We start from the raw sequence: 22,544 nt of genomic DNA, 5'->3' as shown, positions 1-22,544 counted from the left end.
AACATAAGAGGAGTTTCAAAGTCAGTTTGAAGAATTAGAGCTCAGATTCCTTTGATCATTCTGCATAGTAGAGCCAATTGTCAACAACAGCTCGTTCTCCCCACACAAACTAGAGGGTTCCTGAAATAGGTGAAACACGAGATAGTAGAAAGATGGGTCATTGCATTGAAAATAAGAAGAGCAAGTGAATATTTACAAATAAGTTGTTGAGACTTTTCCCCTCTGCTTGGTTCCTGAATGGATGGCAGCCAAAATGATAGCATCCAGACAGCAGATGAGAAAAATTTTCTCTGGGGAGTCTGAGTAGTCTATGAGAAAAGACTTAAATGCAGTGACATGCAGGTTCCCAATACAATGGCCCAGCTATCTGGCCCCACAGAAAAGGCACAATCCATGTGCACAGAGGTTCTAGCTGCTTACTACGCATTCATAACCATAACCGAGCATGGGATTAGACTTCCGAGAAAAACAAAAGATGAAATCATCTTGAAGCAAATACTGACTACATTAGGGGAAAAACATAAAAGTGTTATTAAGGCCTGCCTTACACCTATCCATCACCCAACACACGAGTTTCACCTCCCGATAGTCCGACAACAGTCAGCAAACTGATTGCCGACCGCCAGTGGAGCACCAGCTGCCTGCTCTTGCCTGGAAGTTCACTGTTACAGTACCTGCAGGTTTGATTACACGTGGCTGCCACCATTTTGAGACAAGAGCCAGGCCCCGTGGGAATGCTGGCCGGACTGACTGAGCCTCGTCTCCAGGATACCTCAGCCCAACCAATCACTCCCTGCCTCTGGGGCCCTCACATCGACTGAATGCTCCCTGCCGCCAGGACCCCTGGACCAACTGACTGCACCCTATCACCGGGACCCCAGACCGAGTGATTGCACCCAGCCTCCAGGATCCCACAACTACACCAAACACACTGGACCTCCAGGACCCCTGCCAGACCAAACGCATCCCGTCTCCAGGACTTCCAGCTGACCACATCCACCCCTGAGCTACAGCTCCCCATTTGAAAACACATTTCGAAGCCAGAGCGGCCATCCTGGATAATCCTGGAAGCCACAGCTCTGATCTTTGGGTGGGGCAAATCCCATTTTGCGACGCCTGCGGGAGGCTTGAGCTCATTGTCAGGTACCTCTCATGCATCAGGCTACTGAACACTGGGAAGTTTCATTAGTATATGACTGCTATATAGTAGATTTTCTTTTTTCACCTTTTTAAAAAATTTAAGTTTTTATTTCTTTACTTTTCTTGCTCTCCTTTCCTTTTGTTTACATGTTCCCTCAGAGTCTCTTTCTCCCTTTTTTGCATGCTAACTTCCGATTTCTTTTGATTACACTCTCACCCTTTCTATTTTCTAGAACTTCTGTATATTCTTTTCTGATCCCATTAACAGCCACATTCTACATCCCTCTGCATCCTCTTTGTCCTCCATTAGAAACTGCAGACCTTACTGCAAACCTGTTTGTTTTACTGAAGATAATATTTGAACTCATTTTGTTTACTATGACAATTTTGTTATTGTCCCCATAGGGGCTATTTGGTCTAGGATTGCATAGTGTCTGATTTGGGCACTGCTAATATTGATCTCCCCCTAAAGAAAGGGTTTTGGAAACCTATAGGGCTACTATAAGCCTATAGGGGGAAATCTGTAATACCCCAGATCTGCACTGCTAGAGGGGAAGATACATGAACAACATGAAAAAACAAGGGAAGAAAATGATCCAAAAAATCTAGATTCTATAATAATAGAATCCAATGACAGTATGTTAGAAGAAATGTCAGAAAAGGACTTCAGAGTATACATGATTAAGATGATTCGCGAAGCAAAGGACAAGATAAGAGAGCAAATGCAGGCAATGAATGATAATACCAACAAGCTGAAAGAGCACCTGCAGGAAGCAAAAGATCATTTCAACAAAGAGATAGAGATTCTCAAGAAAAACAAAACGGAAATCCTTGAAATGAAGGAGACAATAAACCAAATAAAAAACTCAATGGAAAGCATCACCAAAAGACTAGACCACTTGGAAGACAGAACCTCAGACAATGAAGACAAAATATTTAATCTTGAAAATAAAGTTGCCAAAAAAGGAAGATGGTAAGAAATCATGAACAGAAGATCCAAGAACTATGGGACATCAGGAAAAGACCAAATTTAAGAATTATTGGGATTGAGGAAGGCACAGAGATACAAACCAAAGGAATGAACAACCTATTCAATGAAATAATATCAGAAAATTTCCCAAACCTGAAGAATGAAATGGAAAATCAAATACAAGAGGCTTACAGAACACCAAATGCACAGAATCACAACAGATCCACACCAAGGCACATTATAATGAAAATGCCTAACATTCAAAATAAAGATAGGCTTTTGAAGGCCGCGAGAGAAAAGCATCAGATTACATATAGGGGGAGACCAATACGGATAGCAGCCGACTTCTCAACCCAGACTCTAAAAGCTAGAAGGGCCTGGACCAACATATTTCAAGCTCTGAAAGAACATGGTTGCCAACCAAGAATCCTATACCCAGCAAAACTAACCTTCAGATTTGAAGATGAAATAAAATCCTTCCATGATAAACAAAAGTTAAAAGAATTTACAAATAGAAAGCCTGCACTACAGAATGTTCTCAACAAAATATTCCATGAGGAGGAAATGAAAAATAACAATGGAGGTCAGCAAAGGGAGGAACTACCTTAGAGAAAAACCACTCAAAGGAGAAACCAAGCCAACTTAAAAAACAAAAATAAGCCAAATGACTGGGAATACAAATTATATCTCAATAATGACCCTGAACATTAATGGCCTAAACTCATCAATCAAAAGACATAGACTGGCAGAATGGATTAAAAAGAAAGACCCAACAATATGCTGCCTGCAAGAGACTCATCTCATAGAAAAAGACATCCACAGACTAAAGGTGAAAGGATGGGAAAAAAATCTACCATGCACATGGACCCAGTAAAAAAGCAGGGGTTTCCATCCTTATATCAGATAAAGTGGACTTCAAGCCAAAGTTAGTCAGAAGGGATAAAGAAGGACATTTCATACTGCTTAAGGGAACCATAAATCAGGAAGACATAACGATAGTAAATATTTATGCCCCAAACAATGGTGCATCCCTGTACATCAAACAAATCCTTCTCAATTTCAGGAATCACATAGACCACAACACAATAATTCTGGGCGACTTTAATGCACCGCTGTCACCACTAGATAGATCTTCCAAACAAAATCCAACCAAAGAAACCATAGAACTCAATAACACAATCAATAACCCAGACTTAATAGACATAGATAGAAAATTCCATCCATTACGAGCGGATTCACTTTCTTCCCAGCAGCACATGGAACCTTCTCGAAAATAGACCATTTTTTGTTATGCCACAAAGCAGCCCTTAGGAAATGCAAAAAAAAAAATAGAGATACTGCCTTGTGTTCTATCAGATCATAATGGACTGAGAGTAGAAATCAATGACAAAATAAAAAAGAGAAATTACTCCAACACCTGGAGACTAAATAATATGCGACTGAATGAAACATGGATAACAAAAAACAGCAGGGAAGAGATAAAAAAATTCTTAGAGGTCAATGAGAACGACGATACAACATATCAAAATCTCTGGGACACTATGAAACCATATTAAGAGGAAAATTTTTGCATGGATCGCATTCCAGAAAAGAATGAAAAGTCAACAACTAAATAACCTAACATTACAGCTCAAAGCCCTAGAAAAAGAAGAACAGAATAACAGCAAAAGTAGTAGAAGACAGGAAATAATTAAAATCAGAGCTGAAATCAATGAAATTGAAACAAAAGAAACTATTCAAAAAATTGACAAAATAAAAAATTGGTTCTTTGAGAAAGTAAACAAAATAGACAAACCCTTAGCCACACTAACAAAGAGGAGAGAGAAGACTCAAATTACTAAAATACATGATGCAAAAGGAAATATCACAACAGACACCACTGAGATACAGAACATAATGAGAAGCTACTTTGAAAATCTGTATTCCAACAAAATAGAAACTACCGAAGACATTGACAAATTTCTAGAGACATATGCTCCTCCCAAACTGAACCAGGAGGACATACACGATTTAAACAGATCAATATCAAGCAATGAAATAGAAGAAGCCATTAAAAATCTACCATCCAAGAAAAGCCCAGGACCAGATGGATTCTCAGCTGAGTTCTACAAGATCTTCAAAGAAGAACTCATTCCAATACTTCTCAAAGTATTCCAGGAAATAGAAAAGGAGGGTACCCTACGAACTCATTCTATGAAGCTAATATCACCCTCATACCCAAACCAGGAAAAGACACATCAAGGAAAGAAAATTTTAGACCAATATCCTTGATGAATATAGATGCTAAGATCCTTAACAAAATATTGGCAAACCGTATCCAAAAACATATTAAGAAAATTGTGCACTATGATCAAGTGGGGTTCAGTCCTGGAATGCAAGAATGGTTTAAATCAATAAACGTAATCCATCATGTTAATAGACTTAAGGATAAGAATCATATGGTTATTTCAATTGACGCAGAAAAAGCGTTCGACAAAATACAACACCCCTTCATGCTCAAAAGACTAGAAAAAATAGAGATAGTTGGAACATACCTGAACATTGTAAAGGCTATTTATGCTAAGCCCATGGCCAACATCATTCTTAATAGAGAAAAACTGAAACCATTCCCTTTAAAAACAGGAACAAGACAGGGATGTCCTCTTTCACCACTTCTATTCAACATTGTCCTCGAAACTCTAGCCAGAGCAATTAGGCAGACTAAAGAAATTAAAGGGATAGGAATAGGAAAAGAGGAACTTAAGCTGTCACTATTTGCGGATGACATGATTCTATATTTAGAGGATCCAAAAACCTCCTCCAGAAAACTTCTAGACCTCATCAATGAATTCAGCAAAATAGCAGGCTATAAAATCAACACGCATAAATCTAAAGCATTTTTATACGCAAGCGATGAAACAGCTGAAAGGGAAATGAGGAAAACAACTCCATTTGCAATAGCCTCAAAAAAAATAAAATACTTGGGAATCATTCTAACCAAAGAGGTAAAAGATCTCTACAATGAAAACTACAAAACACTGAAGAAAGAAATTAAGGAAGACCTTAGAAGATGGAAAGATCTCCCATGTTCTTGGATAGGCAGAATTAATATTGTCAAAACAGCCATACTACCAAAAGTGCTATACAGATTCAATGCAATTCCAATTAAAATCCCAATGACGTACTTCACAGAAATAGAGCAAGCAATCATGAAATTAATCTGAAAGAATAAGAAACCCAGAATAGCTAAAGCAATCCTTAGCAGGAAGAATGAAACAGGGGGTATCGCAATACCAGAACTTCAACTATACTACAAAGCAATAGTAACAAAAATGGCATGGTATTGGCACCAAAATAGACAGGTAGATCAATGGTACAGAATAGAGGACACAGACACAAACCCGAATAAATAAAATTTTCTCATACTAGACAAAGGTACCAAAAATATGCAATGGAGAAAAGATAGCCTCTTCAACAAATGGTGCTGGGAAAACTGGAAATCCATATGCAACAGAATGAAACTAAACCCCTATCTCTCACCCTGCACAAAAATCAACTCACAATGGATCAAGGACCTTGAAATCAGACCAGAGACCCTGCATCTTATAGAAAAAAAAGTAGGTCCAAATCTTCACCTTATTGGCTTAGGATCAGACTTCCTTAACAGGACTCCCATAGCAGAAGAAATAAAAGCAAGAATCAATAACTGGGATAGATTCAAACTAAATAGCTTTCTCTCAGCAAAGGAAACTATCATCAATGCGAAGAAAGAGCCTACAGAGTGGGAGAATATCTTTGCCACTCATACTTCAGATAGAGCACTAATTTCCAGAATATATAAAGAACTCAAAAAACTCTACACCAAGAATACAAATAACCCAATCAACAAATGGGCTAAGGATATGAACAGACACTTCATAGAAGAAGATCTACATGCAATCAACAAACATATAAAAAAATGTTCACCAATAAGAGAAATGCAAATCAAAACTACACTAAGATTCCATCTCACCCCAATTAGAATGGCGATTATCAAGAATACAAGCAACAATAGGTGTTGGAGAGGATGTGGGGAGAAAGGTACACTCATACATTGCTGGTGGGACTGCAAATTAGTGCAGCCACTCTGGAAAGCAGTGTGGAGATTCCTTAGAAAACTTGGAATGGACCTACCATTTGACCCAGCTATCCCTATATCCCTCCTCGGCCTATACCCAAAGGACTTAAAATCAGCATACTATAGAGATACAGCCACATCAATGTTCATAGCTGCTCAATTCACAATAGCCAGACTGTGGAACCAACCTAGATACTCTTCAATTGATGAATGGATAAAGAAACTGTGGTATATATATACAATGGAATATTACTCAGCTATAAAGAACAATAAAATTATGGCTTTTGCAGGCAAATGGATGAAATTGGAGAATATCATGTTAAGTGAGGTAAGCCAATCTCAAAAATCCAATAGACGAATGATCTCACTGATAAGTGGATGATGACACACAATAGGGGATGGGAGGGGGGCAAAAATGGAGGAAGGAGCGACTGTATAGAGGGAAAAGAGAGGTGGGAGGGGTGTGGGGGAGAAAAAAATAACGGAATGAATCAAACATCATTACTCTATGTAAATGTATGAATATGCAAATGGTATGCTGTTACTCCATGTACAAACAGAAACAATATGTATCCCATTTGTTTACAATAGAAATAAATTTAAAAAAAGCGTTATTAATATCCATAGTGCACTTATGAAACACGTGCAGAATGCTATAAAATGGAACACTTGGGGAATTAAAATGAGTTTTTTGAAATTAAAAACGTGAAAGCCATCAGGAAAATTGAGGAAATCAAGTCGAGCAAAGTTGGGGAAGTAGAACAAATCAAGTACAGGAAAGAAAGTCTACCAAAAGTAAAGTACATGTTTCTAAAAAACAATCAAACCTTGTTTAGAAACATAGTATTAAACAACAACAAAAGACTATATAATAAGAATTGAAAGTGGTTGCCTATAGGGACTGGCAAAAGGATGAAAGGGGCCTCTTCAAGGATTATTGTTTTGTTAACAAGCCTCATAGAAACTGTAAGCATTATACCTCAATTTTAAAAGATCACAAACCTCTCTCTCCATAAGGATGGAGCTGTGTACAGTTGTGTACCTGAAAGAACAGAGAGGGATGAGTTCCTAGCTGTAAAAACCAGTAGGATCCTTAAAAAGTATGAGGCGCCATGCTATTAGTAGTGGTGGGGGACTCCTGCATATATGGAGAGTTCAGCTGCTTAAAAGGAGAAAACAAACCAAAGCCACTCCAGCTATGATATCAAAAGCAACAAGAAGGCAGGAAATATGCTAGAGATAATATATTCATGTCTTTTTTTTTTTTTTAAACAGTAGTGGTCCTCTACCACTGAGCTACATCCCCACTCCTCTTTATTTTTTAAGACAGGGTCTCACTAAAATGCTGAGGCTGGCCTTGAACTTGTTATCCTCCTGTACCAGCCTCCTGACTTGCTGGAATTACAGGCATAAGCCACAATGTCCAGCAAGGTGATATATTTACGTCTTAATGAAAATATCAGATAGCAGGTATTAGAAGCTTAGGTTTATTAGAAAACTTATTAGTGGACATGGACATCTTAATGGACATATGTAGCTTATAAATAATTTAAACTGAGATACATGTTTAATAAAAATGATCTATAAAATAACAGCTATTCAAAAAATTAGAAAATCAGAGTTTCCCGAAGTACTAAAATGTGGATTTGCTAGAATATTTCACTTATTTTGTTTTTGAAGTGCTAGGGACTGAACTCAGGGTCTCTTGCATGATAGGCAGAGCTCTACCAATGAACCACACCCCTGAACCTCACTAGAATCCTTTAAAATTGGGAAATTAGTACTTTTACTGTCTTTCGAAAGATTTGAGTATAAGTTTTAACTTAAATGAAAATGATACCAATTCCACCTTCCACAAGCTTTATTTTAAGCACAGTAGAAGTGTAAGCGTTTAATGTTCAATCTACTTTTCATCTTTTTTCTTTTGGTACTAGGGAATGAATCCAAGGGCGCTTAAACACCGAGCCACATTCCCAGCCCTTTTAGAGACAAGGTCTCACTGAATTACTTAAGGGCCTCGCTAAGTTGCTGAGGCTGGCTTTGAACTCCCAGTTCTTCTGCCTCAGCCTCCTGAGTCACTGGGATTTTAGGCATGTGCCACCAGGCCTGGCTTTTCATTTTAATTCTAATCCAATTTCTTGCCCAAAGAAAATAACTTCACTTCTCTTGATTCCATCATTATCCTTACCTCTTAGGACTTTGTGACCTAAGCTCCTAGACTGTCAGGTTACATGGTAACAATAGCTATGAAATCACTTACAAAATACAAAAGCAATCTTATGAAACACATCCCACATCCCACTTAAACCAATCTGATCATACTCATCAAAATATGAATTGCATGGGTGTGTGAATTAACACAGAGGGTTATATCTTTTCATGTCAAACTTTTTTCATGTTTTATAAAAACCTGCCTCAAATATTTCCCTTAAGAAGTCTCAGAACAAAAAACAAAACAAAACTAACCTGAGAATGATTTAACAGGACTCTCAACTCTGAAAAACCCAGCATCAAACACTATTTTGTCAACTTCCTTTGATATTACAGGGGCTGTTGTCTCAGAGTGTTCTTCCTGTTTAATTTTCTCTCTCATTGCATTTTTTATAGCAGCTAGGCGATTTCTAGCTGCAATCCTTCCACCATCATCTTGTTTTGGTTTACTTGCTATGTTTGAGACAATTTTTTTCTGCAAAAAGAAATTATAATGATTAAAGCTGTTACTGTAAGAAAAACAATCTTGTCATTTAAAAAGTCTAATAAAAAAGTATACATAAAATATATCACACATTCACCACATATTTATCAAGTTCCTAGTATGTGCTAAAAACTCGGGGGGGCAAAATGGTAGAGTACAGCCAGATTGGTGGCACAAGGCTATAATTCCAGCTACTCAGGAGGCTGAGGGGGCAGGAGGATCACACGTTTAAGAACAGCCTTGACAACTTAGAGACCCTGTCTCAAAATAAAACAAAATAAAAAAGAATTGGGAATGTAGCTCAGTGGTAGAATGCCCCTGGGTTCAATCCTCAGTACTGCAAAAAAGTGGAGGAGAGGAAAAAAAGGTAAAGGACAAAGTTCTTGCCCTAAAGGTGTTTATAGCTTAGTATACATCTGAGACAGTAAGAAGAGTAAATATTGTGTTAGAGGTAAACTCAGAGGGCTGTAGTAGATTATGAGAATGATAATGAAACCAATCTTCAGGGACATCAAGAAAAGCTTACAAAGATGCAGCACCTAGCAGTTAGCCAGGGTAAAAGATGGGGTGAAGGAAGGCTAGATAGAACAGCACGTTTGCAAAGCCAAGGGAAAGAAAGCAAAGAGAAGATGGCAGGATGTAAGCAACAGCAGGATTATAAAATCTCTTGTGTATAATTATTGGAGGGTTCATTTACACATGACAAAAGAATAACAAAGAATAGCTTTTATGCAACAGGTTAACTATAAAATTTTGGGTTTTAGGAAGACTGCTCTGGTTACACCTAGAGAATGAACTGGGAAGGAGATACTGCAATGACATTGGAAAAAGATGATGGTAGTTAGACTAAGGAAAAAGATGTGGAAAAAAGCATTGTATTCAAAAGATATTTGAGAGGCAGAATTGAGACGACTTGCTTATCTACAGGATGCGTGTGGAATGGAGATGGTGAAATAGAATAAGGAAAGGATCAAAGGAGGTACTCGAGTTTCTCACAAACCTGATAGAATGGCAACAGGGAAGCACAGGTGTGTGTGGAAATCATTTCAGTGTGGAATATGCTGATTTTTAAAGAAATTTTTTTTAGTTGTTGATGGACCTTTATTTTCTTCATTTATTTCTATGTGGTGCTGAGGATTGAACCCAGTGCCTTACACATACTAGGCAAGTGCTCTACCACTGAGCCACAACCCCAGCCCACAGATAAATTGATTTTTAAGGTATATGGAGTCATAATATATAGAATTATAGTTGGGCAGTAAGTATGGTTTTAAATACAGACTTGGGAATCACTGAAGAGTGGGTTACAATTGCACAGGAAGGGCTGGGAATGCAGTTTAGTGGTAGAAGCTTTGCATGGTATGCATGAAGCCCAGGGTTCAATTTCCAGCACTGGGGGTAAAAAGAATATGAAAGGCAAGAAGAGAGTTGAGGTAGGAATTCTGAATATAAAAATATTTAAGAGATAATGGAAAAGCAAACTTGCAAACATGACTAAAGAATGGGCAGAGAGGTAGGAGGAAAATCAGAATACAATTTCAAGAAAAAGAGTAGAACATATTTAATGCTATGGAGTAAGATTTTATAAATTAAGTATCTAATAACCTCAGCGATGAGTTGATTAATAGCCTTGATAACTGCTCTCGAGGGACAGGGAGAAGTGAAACTGAATTTCAATGAGTTGCAGAGAAATGGGGACCAAATTGATGACCTTTTCAGGAAGCTTGTCTGTGATTTGGAAATAGAGGGGCAAGTACAAATAATCAGAGGAAAAGATGGACACTACAAATTGGTTTGTTTGTTTCAATGTAAACAAAGTTAAGACACACACATCAAAAAACTGGAGAAAATAGGAAGAGGAAACAGGCTAACTGATGGAATAAGAGGATAATGAACAAGGGACAGGAGGGTGTGATATCAAAATATATATAAAATGTAGTTTTGAATTATTTGTTCCATAACCTTAACAGAGGCTTGTAAGAACTGGGGGTACAGCTCATGGTAGAGCACTTGCCTAGCACACAAAGCCCTGGGTACACATCCCAACATACACAAGAAGGGTAGGAGTGGGAGTGATAAAAAAAGCCTTAAGAACAAAAAAAAACAAACTGTATCCGAAAAAGTAGGAGGAGAGAGACATCTGGTGATAACAGGCAGAATTACAGGACTCTGTTATGATATAGCTATTATCATTGAGATTAATATTTCTAGGACTAAGTACTCAATAAGAAATACCCCCCAGTAGCTTTAATAAGTAATATCCCTTAACTATTTAGAAGATCTGAAATTGATTCAATCACTTAGTTACTGCCCTCAAGGTCTTTCTTGTCATGAGATTTTATTAGTAAAATAATTTTATAATAAAGGTTATTTTAATGCTTTATCATCTTAAACTTCAAAGACAAGATTCAGAACAGTATTTGGATAACATAATATAATAAAATACTAATCTAGACAACCTGAGTTTAAAACCACAGGCATGGTTTTAAACCAGTAATGCTCAACTTGACAAGTGTCTATCTGAACCAAAACCACTGAGCTCAAAATATTACTAGATTTAAAAAATGATAGAGACTACCACCTGATCTTTGAGCCTGACCCCTGCCAGGACTCATGATGCCAAGTCCATTGCAGGAGCAAGGAAGAGTTGGGGTTGAGCTCCAGCTGAGCCAAGCATTTATGTTCCTCTGAGGCCTGCCCTAGCCAAACAAATGAGTGGCAGCTTAGTTCCAGGTAAGAGCACAGTATATGTATTTAACTTGCCCTTCTCCCTGAGAAATGACAAATGGCACCAGAGTAAGGTAAAGCTGTGAAGTTTACTATAATGAAAGACAAAGACATCAGAAACAGTAAAGGGGTTACATTTGTTTTATTTTTGGATAAAGGCTGCAGAAAACTGCAATTGAGCAATAACAACCATCATTCGGTAGAGTGATAAAGGCAAGCATTGCTACTGACAACAGAAGAGTAGCTGAGTTCATCTGAAGATGAAACGACTTTGAGAAACCCAAGTGTTATGAATGTGGGGAGAGTGGACACTTAAGTTATGCCTGTCCTAAAAACAGACCAGGAGAATGTGAGCCTCCAAAGAAAAAAATTAAGTAAAAAGAAAGAAAATTTCTGAACCAGAAAAAGAAATTGAGAAAGTAGAAAAAGTACAGATGAAGAGGAAGATCCTGCTCTTAGCACTCAGTTAGGCAACAGCATTCTAGCAAGGCAAAACTGAAGAACAAAACAAGTGAAAAGTCGGTGCAGGGGATCCCCCAACATCAGATGACTTAAGGTGTCTAAGGACAAAGACAAGCAGTGATGAGGAAGAACTTAGTGATGTATGTATTATGTAAATATCACTAAAATAAAAAAAAACTTGGAGTATAAAGGTCAGTTGGGGACTAAAGATTACTATAAGTAATTGAGCATTAAGCTTTTTACTATAAAACAGTTTGTAGGAAAATTTAAAACTTTTTAAAAAGTATCATATTTTTATCTTGACTTAGCAAAGTGTAGGTTGAGCATCCATAATTCAAAAATCCAAAGTCTGTAAAATGCTCTCAAATTCAAAACCTGTAGTGCTAAAATGCCACCTCAGGTGGAAAATTCCATACCATGAGACATGATTAAAAATATTGAATAAAATTACCTTCAGGTTATGTATATGGTAAGCTGTATATGAAACATAAATGAATTTCATGTTTAGTCTTAGGTCCCACCACCAAAATATCTCATTATATATGTCCAAATATTCCAATATTTGCAATATCTCATGTCCCAAGCATTTTTGATAAGGAATTCTTAACCTACACTAAAAAATGGGATGTTTCTTGAATTAATCTTGAAAAGAACTAACATGAATAAAAAGAAAACTTGGGCTGGGGTTGTAGCTCATCTATTACATGTGAGGCACTGGGTTTAATCCTCAGCACCACATAAAAAATAAGTAAAATAAGGGTAACATGTCTGTCTACAACTAAAATAAAAAACAAAAAAACAAAATCCTTAATACTATCATAGTAATGTTATTATTCTTGGAGAAGGTAGATATTAAAATGATTTTAAAAAATGACTAAAAATAGATAAAAATTGGAATTTATTAGGTTAACAAAGCAAATTTTACATGGAAAAGCTCATAGAAAAAATTTACCAGGTAATGATATAGGGAAGAAGACATAAGTTCTGAAGAGCCACTGTTCCTATTTTCTTTTAAAAAATGTCTTTCATTCTAAAATATATTACACAAAAAAGCATATAAAACAGTGAGGGAACAGTCAATTGATTAAGAACATGGATTCTGGAATGAGAAAGTCTGGCCTAAAACTCAGCTCCACTTTGGGCAAGTGATTTAATTTTGGGGGCTTCAGATTCCTCAACCATAAAATGTAGATAACAGCACCCAGTTCACCAGATAGCTGTGAGGATTACACAAATTATGTAAAGTACTTGGAATAATATTTGGCCCATACAAAGCACTATATAAATCATTCACTACTATTATCATTACTTATTTTTGGAGGTCCTGGGGATTGAACCCAGGGCCTTATGCATCCTAGGCATGCCCTTACCAACTGACTTTACTTACTATATCCCCAGTCCACTATTATCATTACAAACAAATACATAAGTGCAGTTTAAAGAAGAAAACCAACAGTCATGTACCCACTATCTGGTAACTTCAAACCATCTGGGTGCCTCAATTCAATCATAGCTCTTATTTTCTTCTCTCCAGAAATAAACATTCTAAATTTTGTGATCATTTCCTTGTTTTTGCTTTAAAGACAATCAAGACGTTGTACGTAAATGTATAAAACTTACTTTGTAAAATGAGAAAACTGAAGTTAAATGTTCTTAAAACTTAAAAACAAAAAAACAATTAAAGTAGAAGAGTCTGTATTAGAAATATGAATATAAACCCCACAGACTTACCCGAATGACTCTTTTATTTGTGTTGGTATTGTTCTGCCATCCAGACTTCTCCAGTTTGGTCAGATTGTTGAATTTTCGGTTTATATCTTCTATCTGTTAATAAATAAAGTCTAAGTTTATCACATCAATGCTAATTATATTAAAATTACAAACTAATGAACTGAAGCTTCAAAAAAAATTGAGAATAGTGACTCAGAACTGGTGACTCAGCTGGACAGGGAGATGAAAGACTGTAATTCAAGTTATTCTAGAGGTTCAGACAAGAGGACCTCAAGTATAAGGCCAACTTCAGAAACTCTGTGAGACCCCGTCTTCAAAATAAAAGATGAAAAGGGGGTTGGGCGATGTGACTCAGTGGTAGAGTGATTGCCTAGCATGTGAGGCAATGGGTTCAATCTTCAGCACCATATAAAAAAATAAATAAAATAAATTTTAAAAAAAAATTTCAAAAGGGGAGTTATTAAAATTAGATTGTCAGTTTTTATTTTTAAAATTTATTTTATTTTATTTTTTGTGGTGCTGGGGATCAAATCCAGTGCAAGGCAAGCACTACCAATTGCGCTATCTCCCCAGCCCGAGTTATTTTTTATTTTTTGACAGTAACAGAGATTGAACCCAGGGATGATCTGCCACTGCTACTAAGCTACATTCCCAGACCTTTTTATTATTTTATTTTGAGACAGGGTCTTGCTTAGTTGCACAAACTGTCTTCTAACTTATGATCCTCCTAACTCAACCTTGAAAGTTGCTGGGATTACAGGTACACCATTGTGCTCAGCTAAGCTCTTTTTATTTTTTTATTTTTTTTTGGGGGGGGGGGGAGGTGGGACCAGGGACTGAACTTAGGGGCACTCAACCACTGAGACACACCCCCAGTCCTATTTTGTGTTTTGTTTAGAGGCAGGGTCTCACTGAGTTGGTTAGTGCCTCACTTTTGCTGAGGCTGGCTATGAACTCATGATTCTCCTGCCTCCGCCTCCAGAGCCGCTGGGATTACAGGTGTGTGCCACTGTACCCAGCCTCTGAGTCAATCTGAATTTAGTGTTCTTAGTGTTTCAATCAAGAATATTTATGATAAAATCAAAACAAAGGTTGCCATATATGAATAGCTCTCCTAGGTTATTTTTGGTAATTAAAATGATAGGAAATACATCTTAAGTGTTTTTGTTTTTTAAATCACACAAATGAACACAATCTTTCTTCTTTGCTTTTTCTTTTTTTAAACAACTACCATGCCAGGCATGGTGGCACACACCTGTAATCCCAGAGGCTTGGGAGGCTGAGTCAGGAGGATCACAAATTCAAAGTTAGCCTCAGCAATTCAGTGAGGCTCTAAGCAACTTAGTGAGACATTGTTTAAAAAAAAAAAAATTTTTAAATGGCTGGAGATGTGGCTCAGTGGTAAAGTGTCCCTGGGTTCAATCCCCAGTACAAAACAAAACAAAAAAACAACTATTATTTATTTATTCCCCTACTGAAGAACATCTTGGTTGTTTCCAAGTTTTGTCAGTTATGAATAATGCTGCTATAAACAGCTGCGTGCAGATTTTTTTTATGGATATAAGTTTTGAACTCATTTGGGTAAATGTGAAAGACTGCAATTTCTGAATATGGTTAAGAGTATGTGTAGTTTTGTAAGAAACTGCAAAACTCTTCCAAAATGGATGTGTCATTTTGCATCTCACAGCAATGACTGAGTTCCTAAGCTCTATATTCTGTTGCTCCCCCACTGGCATTTGGTATTGAGTGTTTTGGACTTCCTGCCTTTCTAACAGGTGTATACTGGCATCTCACTAAATTTGCAATTTCCTAATGACATAGGATGCTGAACATGGTTTCATATGCTTTTTCGCCATCTATCTTCTCTGGTCAGGCATCTGTTCAGGTCTTTTGCCCATTTTAGTTCTTTTTCTTCTTCCTTTAATTTTTTTGCAGTGCTGGAAATCAACTCAGGGACTCTCACATGCTAGGCAAGCCCTTTAACCCTGAGCTACACCCCTAGCCTGTGTTGTTCATTGTCTAATTGCTAAGTTTTAAGACTTTTTATTTATTTGGACAATTGCCTTTTAACAAATATCTTCTCCTAGGCTGTGGCTTGTCTCCTCATTTTCTTGAAACATACTTATTAGTAGGATGGGAATTATGATCTCCATCTTCTAGTACTTTTAATCTGCTCTAAGGAGGTAACCACTGTCAACAATTTGGTAAATATGCTCCATGTCCCCCTACTACGCATTTATACACACATATCCTCTCAACTTCCTACTCTTAAAAATAGACATTGAGATAACTCAGGATTAATCAGTTATCAGTTCATTTCCAACAAATACATCAATACAATTCAATGGCTAAAGGACAGTTTTCAGTGAACAATGTTAGAAAAATGGGATATCCATAAGCATAAAGATGAAGATGCTGACCTCACACTGTATACAAAAACTAACAGATCACTGACTGAACTCTAAGAGCTGAAACTTTTAGCTCAAAAACAAAAACCTTTGTAACTTGAGTTTAAGCAATAGTTCTTAGAAATAATGTCAAAATCAAAAAAGAAAAAAAATTTGATGAGTTGAACTTCACTAAAATAAAAAACACTTGCACTTCAAAAGACACCATTAAGACAACTTTTTAAAAATCAGCCAGCTGTAATGCCAGTGGCTCAGCTCAGGAGGTTGAGGCAGGAGGACTGTGAGTTCAAAGCCAGCCTCAGTAAAAGCGGGGCAATAAGCAACTCAGTGAAGTCCCTTTCTCTAAATAAAATAAAAAATAGGGTTGAGGATGTGTCTCAGTGGCGGAGTGCTCCTGAGTTCAATCCCCAGCACCTGCCCCTCCCCCAAAACAAAATAAAAAGGGTTAGGGGCCAGTGATTCATCCAGGGCCATTAAAAAAAAAATCCACAGACAGTAAAGTCCCTTATGTAAAATGGGCATAATATTTGCATATAACCTAAGTAAACCTGAAAGTATATCCCATAACCTAAGATAAATCTAAAGTATATCCCATATACTTTAAACTATCTTTATATGACTTATAATACTAAATACAATGTAAAGTAGTTGTTAATAAGAAAATGATGAGAAGAAACAAAGTCTGTACACATTCAGTACAGACAATTCCTTTCCCTTTTTTTTGTACTGGGTTTTGAACTCAGGGGCTCTTTACCACTGAGTCACATTCCCAGTCCTTTGTTTAAATTTTGAGACAGGGTCTCACAAAATTGCTGAGGCTGGCTTCAAGCTTGGGATCCTCCTGCTAGCTTCCTCATCATTGGGATTATAGTGCATGTTGTTGGGCCTGGCCAGACACACTTTTTAAAAGATATTTTGTTTGTTTGTTTATTTTTTGGTAGTGGGGACTGAACCCAGGAGTGCTTTACCACTAAGATATATCCACAATCCTTTTTGTTTTATTTTGAAACAGTGTCTAATTTGCTGAGGGTCTCACTGAGTTGTTGAGGCTAGCCTCAAATTTGCCATACTATTGCCTCAACCTCCTGAGTCACTGGGATTACAGGTGTGCATCACTGTGCCTGGTTTAAAAAATATTTCAAATCTGCAGTTGGTTGATCATTCAAACGCAGAACTCTTGGATACAGAGGACCAGCTGTACTACTTAATAAAAAAAAAAAGGTACCAAGTATATATATAAGGTATAACACAGATGCACCTCAAGCTAGATGCAAAAGACCACGTATTATGATTCTATTTATACAAAAAAGGCAAATTTAAACACAATAAGTACATTAGTGATTGCCTAGCCTGGGAGTGAGAATGGGGACTGATGGCAGACAGGAGGGAACTTCTGGCAGTGATGAAAATTCTAAACTTGGTCATGGTGATGGTTGCACAACTCTGTAAATTTATTAAAACCAACTGTACATTTAAAATAGATAAATTTTATGATATGTAAATAACACAATTTTTTTGGTTAAAAATAAAACAAAAGCCTCTAAAGCCCTAAAATTGAATTGGTCCCCACTAAACAAAGTTAAGCAATGAGTCAAGGTGCAGTAGATGAAATCCCACTTATTTAAGAGGCTGAGACAAAAGGATCACAAGGTCAAGGTCAGCCTCAGCAACTTGGCAAAACCCTTTCTCAAAATAAAAAGGGCTTGGAAAGTAGCTAGTGGTAAAATACCCCAGGTCCAGTCCTCAGTACCAAAAACAAAAAGAAAATAGAAAGTTGAGAAAAATGAGCATGAATAAAGACAATAATTATAAATAGTGTAAACACATTATTTAAATCCATAAATTAATAATACTAAACAACAAAATTAATTGGTCACCACTAAAGGATGCTAGTGAACCAACTCATTGCTATAAAAACTGGTAAATGTATAAAAACTGGTCATAAAATAATTCTTATATTATTATGATCACATAAACATTATTCACACCTGGACAACAGTTACTGCAATTATGTTCTATTCCTCATAACTCTTCTCCAGATTTAATAATCACTGTTTCTTGTTTGCTCATTTTTTAGGTATTTATCAAGTCACCTCTAAATTCTGCACAGTAAGTATAAATTAAATTACTGCCATTAAAAAAAAAAATCCAGTATTTTATTCATTCAGCTTCCCAGAGTTATGGGCCTCCTGCTGTGTCAACTCCTGGTTTGTAAACTTTCCACAATGCAAGTTGCTTTAGATTCCTCCTTCACTCACCACCAGCCATAATTCCCTTATCTCAGCCCCCTATGGGGATGGGTCCCACTCTCCTCCCTCTTTTCCTAGCTTACTCTCATTTCTGTGAGGTACATAATGTTAGTTTTCTGAGAAAGGGAGCACAGGGAGAGAGAAAATTTGAGACCTGCAGTCTGAAATATTTGCCTTTCCAATCTCATACCTGATTTGGTACAGGATTTAAGGTGGGAAGCTGTATTCCCTCAGATTTTTTCAGGGTGTTGTTCTCCCAGTTTTCAAGATTGCTACTGAGAAATCCCTGGCTATTCTGATTCCTGATACTTTGTAAGAAATTTCTTTCTTTCTCTGAAAGCTTTTAGATTTCCTTCTTTATCCCAAGACTTATACAACTACATTTAATGATGTGGAGTGATGTAGGTTTGGTCTGATTCATAGTGCTAGGCACTGAATGGGCTCATTCAACCTAGAATTCATGTCCTAGAAAAAACTTTTTAAAACTATTTCACTGATCATTTGTTCCCTACAATTATTTTTCTCTTTTTCTGAAATTCCAATTATTTGGATACTACGCTTCATGGACTGTTCCACTTAATTTTCTTATGTGTTCTTTTCCATTTTACATCTCTTTGCTCTACTTAATGGGAAATTTCTAGAACTACAAACTCTTTCTATTCCATCTTACATTCTGCTCTTGCTTTTAACTTCAAAAAGCTATTTCAGTGGTTCTATGAATGTTCCTGTTTAAAAAGGTATTTTCATTTGACAGATTAAATGTCTGACCTCTTTAATACTTGCATTTAAATGTTCTTTTCTTCTTTTATTACCCCAATTTGCTCTATCCAAATAGTTTTTTTCCATGATGTTGGATTTGGCCTCTTTCTTTTAATTCTAAAGTTTAATTCTGGGGTTGGTGGTATAGCTCTGTGGTAGAGCTCATGATTATTAGCAGGCACAAAGCCCTGGGTTTGGCCTGCAGTACAACCAAAAAAATAATAATACTTTCCTCTTCAAATGTTCATTGTTGGTTACTGGCTCTTGAATTTTTTTTTTTATATGCTTATTTCTAAAATAAGTTTAACAAGCTAGAATTTATTACCTACCCTGTACCTTTTACTGATCCTTCTAGTGATGTCCTCCATCAGGGAGAGATTTCTACGTTAGAATTAATGTGTACCGTGTAAATGGCTAATCAAGGTACAAACTTCTTTGGGATGGAGGATGTGACGTTTTATTAACTCCTAATACAATGCCTAGCACACAATAGGGATTCAATAACTGTTAGTTGAACTGAACTACTAAAGACTAAAATGCCTAATTTCTCACATGTAAAACCTCAGTATTCAAGAGTTGGAGATAATCTCAATTTCCAACTCACACAGAAATTATCCTAACAACAATGGGAGAAAAGGACAGTCATAAAATTTAGTACTTTATAGTTTATAAAGGTGTTTTGAATATCTCAATATTATAGGTACCTAAGCAGCTACTATTACTCCATTTTACTACTGTGACTCAGTTTAAAAAAAATTACAAGTTACTATATTCAAAATGCTCAAACACATACCTGAAAATTAACCATATCCCAAAATCCATCCAGATCTGCACAGGTAGTCTCCAGTTCACCTCGTTTATATTCACAATCATTCACCAGTCCTTCGAACTGTTTGAATCTTTCCTTCATAAGGAGTCTTGTTTGACCAACTGCTGTGCGAATAAGATCTTTAGCTAAAAGAGATAAAAGACTTTTAAAAATTAAAGGACACAACAGCACCTTCACAGCAGGTCAACCATCTGATAAGATTCTACACCAAATGTCCTAGGGCTTACAAAATAAAATTTAAAAAAATTTTTTTGGTATCATGAGTTGAACCCAGGGGTGGTTAATTACTGAGCTACATCCTCAGCCCTTTTTACTTTTTATTTTGAGACAGCGTCTTGGCTAAGTTGCTTGAGCCATGCTAAATTGCTGAGGGTGGCCTTCAACTTGCAATCCTCTTGCCTCTGCCTCTCAATTCACTGAGATTATAGGTGTGTGCCACTGCACCTGGCCAGAATTAAATTCTTTTTTTTTTTTTTTTTTTTTTTTGGTGCTGGGAATCAAACCCACGGCCTTGTGCTTGCAAGGCAAGCACTTTACCGACTGAGCTACTCCCCAGCCCCCAGAATTAAATTCTTAAAAGCAAAAAAAAACAAAAAAATTTCTATCACAAAATTTTACCATACAAATAGTGAGCATTAATTATTTGCTTTGATTCCTATTAACAACTGGCAATGTTTACTATCATGTATTACTACATAATAAAAAACATTCTACTTCTCCTTATATTTTATCAGATTTCAACCTCAAATAGCTCATTGTAACTAAGTATCGAAGGAGAGAGTCCTGACACTGAGAGTCCACAAATAATTTTTTTTAAAGTTTTACCAAATGAGAAACTTTTCAGAAAAAAACTTTCAATATTTATTTAGATAATTTTTATTCAGAAAGTAATTTTGTGTAATAAATACCAGATTCTGACACCACCTATAAAATCATATAGAAATTTCTAAAAATACAGAAAAGTCTTAATACTACTTTAGCATAGAGATACTAGGAAACAGTTTAGAAATGAAAAATTCTTTGCTATTTTGAGTAATAATGAAATCATAAAGTTGGACAACATTTGATTTTTATGTTTCGGATGGATGTTATTAAAAAAACAAAAACAAAAACAACAACAACAACAAAAAACAAAGCTAAGACCATCAAAAAAATATATTTTCCTACCATCGTCTGGAATGTCCAATTCAAGCTTCCTGTCCCACTCAAGGCAGTATGAAGTCAATTTTTCAGTTTCTGACCGTAGGATATTTCTAAAATGATGAGATAGATTTCCATTTTGAGTGTTTCCCCCACTGGTATCAGTAATAGCATTATGACACTGTGATACATTATTTTAGGAAGGTATGAAAGATAGGTACAGTATTACTTTCCCAGAGATGATACCTAATTATTTTATGAACTTTAACATGTTAAAATCCACAAATGCAAATTGATATTATGTCTATCCTTGTATTCCTAAATCTTACATAGTTGGATGAGCCCAGGAACACACTCTTCAAGCTAACATTTCTAGTTTTTCCTGTTTTCATCTTTCAGCATCTAACATTCCTTAATGTTCATTAAATTCTCTGATATTATCCACAGAATAATGTGAAAAAAAAACAGGAACTCTAATATCTTACTTGAGGGACTATAAATTGATGTCATTATTTGCATATGCAAATAAAAAAGCACATAGGTTGTTCTTTGTATCCCTGACTATAAACCCAATGTTAATGCCTAACAACAGGGTCCTGTAAAACTGTGGTATATCCAATCAGATACTATGTGGTCATTAAAACACAAATCCGCATGTGCATTCACATGAGATGAGAAAGCTCTTTAAGTGCTAAAATGGAATATCAACATTTGACATTAAATGAAAATGTTAATAGTGTGTATTATACACTACATGTAATTTAAAGAAAAAATTCTATATTTGTCTACATATGCATTATCTATCTCTGGAAGTATTTACAAGATATGAATGATACTCACCTCCACAAAGGTTCAAACTATGGGGTTGGGAGATACCACTGGAAAGAAAATTTTTCACTTATACCTTTTCCTACTCTTTGAACTAGCAACCACAAGAATGTATTAGCTACTGAAAAAATAATTATAATGTAAAAGATGTGTAAAAATCATACCACTAACATACTATGTTAAATATACATAAAACTAAATATTTTAATTTGGGTTTTAAATGACTAGACATTAATACAAACCTGAAATATGGCACATCATGTGTTGGCTGAGACATCTGACCTTCATTTAATTCAAACGCTGGAACGTCTTTTATTGAAAGGTCACTTGAACTTTTAGTAGTAGCTTCATTTTGATTTAAGCTATGTTCTATACATTAAAGAAAAAAATTACGTATGAATTTCAAAACAGCAATTCTTAAAATGATACCCTAACAAAAAGGCATTTTAAAAAATCCTTCAATTCTTTTCAATGTTGAATTTAAAAATTTTATTTCTGCCTTAATTGTTT

General features: G+C 36.2%; 1 protein-coding gene and 1 pseudogene across 2 annotated transcripts in view; one reads left to right on the top strand and one right to left on the bottom strand.

Moving 5' to 3' along the window:
- The window catches only part of DLGAP5 (DLG associated protein 5), a 48,184-nt gene that overhangs the window by 9,454 nt on the left and 16,186 nt on the right, over window positions 1-22,544 (bottom strand). The window contains exons 10-14 of the mRNA XM_079121030.1: window positions 22,277-22,403; window positions 21,234-21,319; window positions 20,031-20,191; window positions 13,822-13,914; window positions 8,673-8,892 (exon numbers count right to left, since the gene is read on the bottom strand). Of these exons, the coding sequence (XP_078977156.1) occupies window positions 8,673-8,892; window positions 13,822-13,914; window positions 20,031-20,191; window positions 21,234-21,319; window positions 22,277-22,403 (687 nt within the window). The remainder of the gene's footprint in view (window positions 1-8,672; window positions 8,893-13,821; window positions 13,915-20,030; window positions 20,192-21,233; window positions 21,320-22,276; window positions 22,404-22,544) is intronic.
- Window positions 11,033-12,365, top strand: LOC306649958 (zinc finger CCHC-type and RNA-binding motif-containing protein 1-like; annotated as a pseudogene). Its single transcript has one exon. The product of its transcript is annotated as a zinc finger CCHC-type and RNA-binding motif-containing protein 1-like (transcript).

This window comes from Sciurus vulgaris (genome assembly GCF_902686455.1).
Source record: "Sciurus vulgaris genome assembly, chromosome: 2".
In the NCBI taxonomy this organism is placed as follows: domain Eukaryota; kingdom Metazoa; phylum Chordata; class Mammalia; order Rodentia; family Sciuridae; genus Sciurus; species Sciurus vulgaris.
This window is presented reverse-complemented; position numbering and strand designations above follow the sequence as displayed.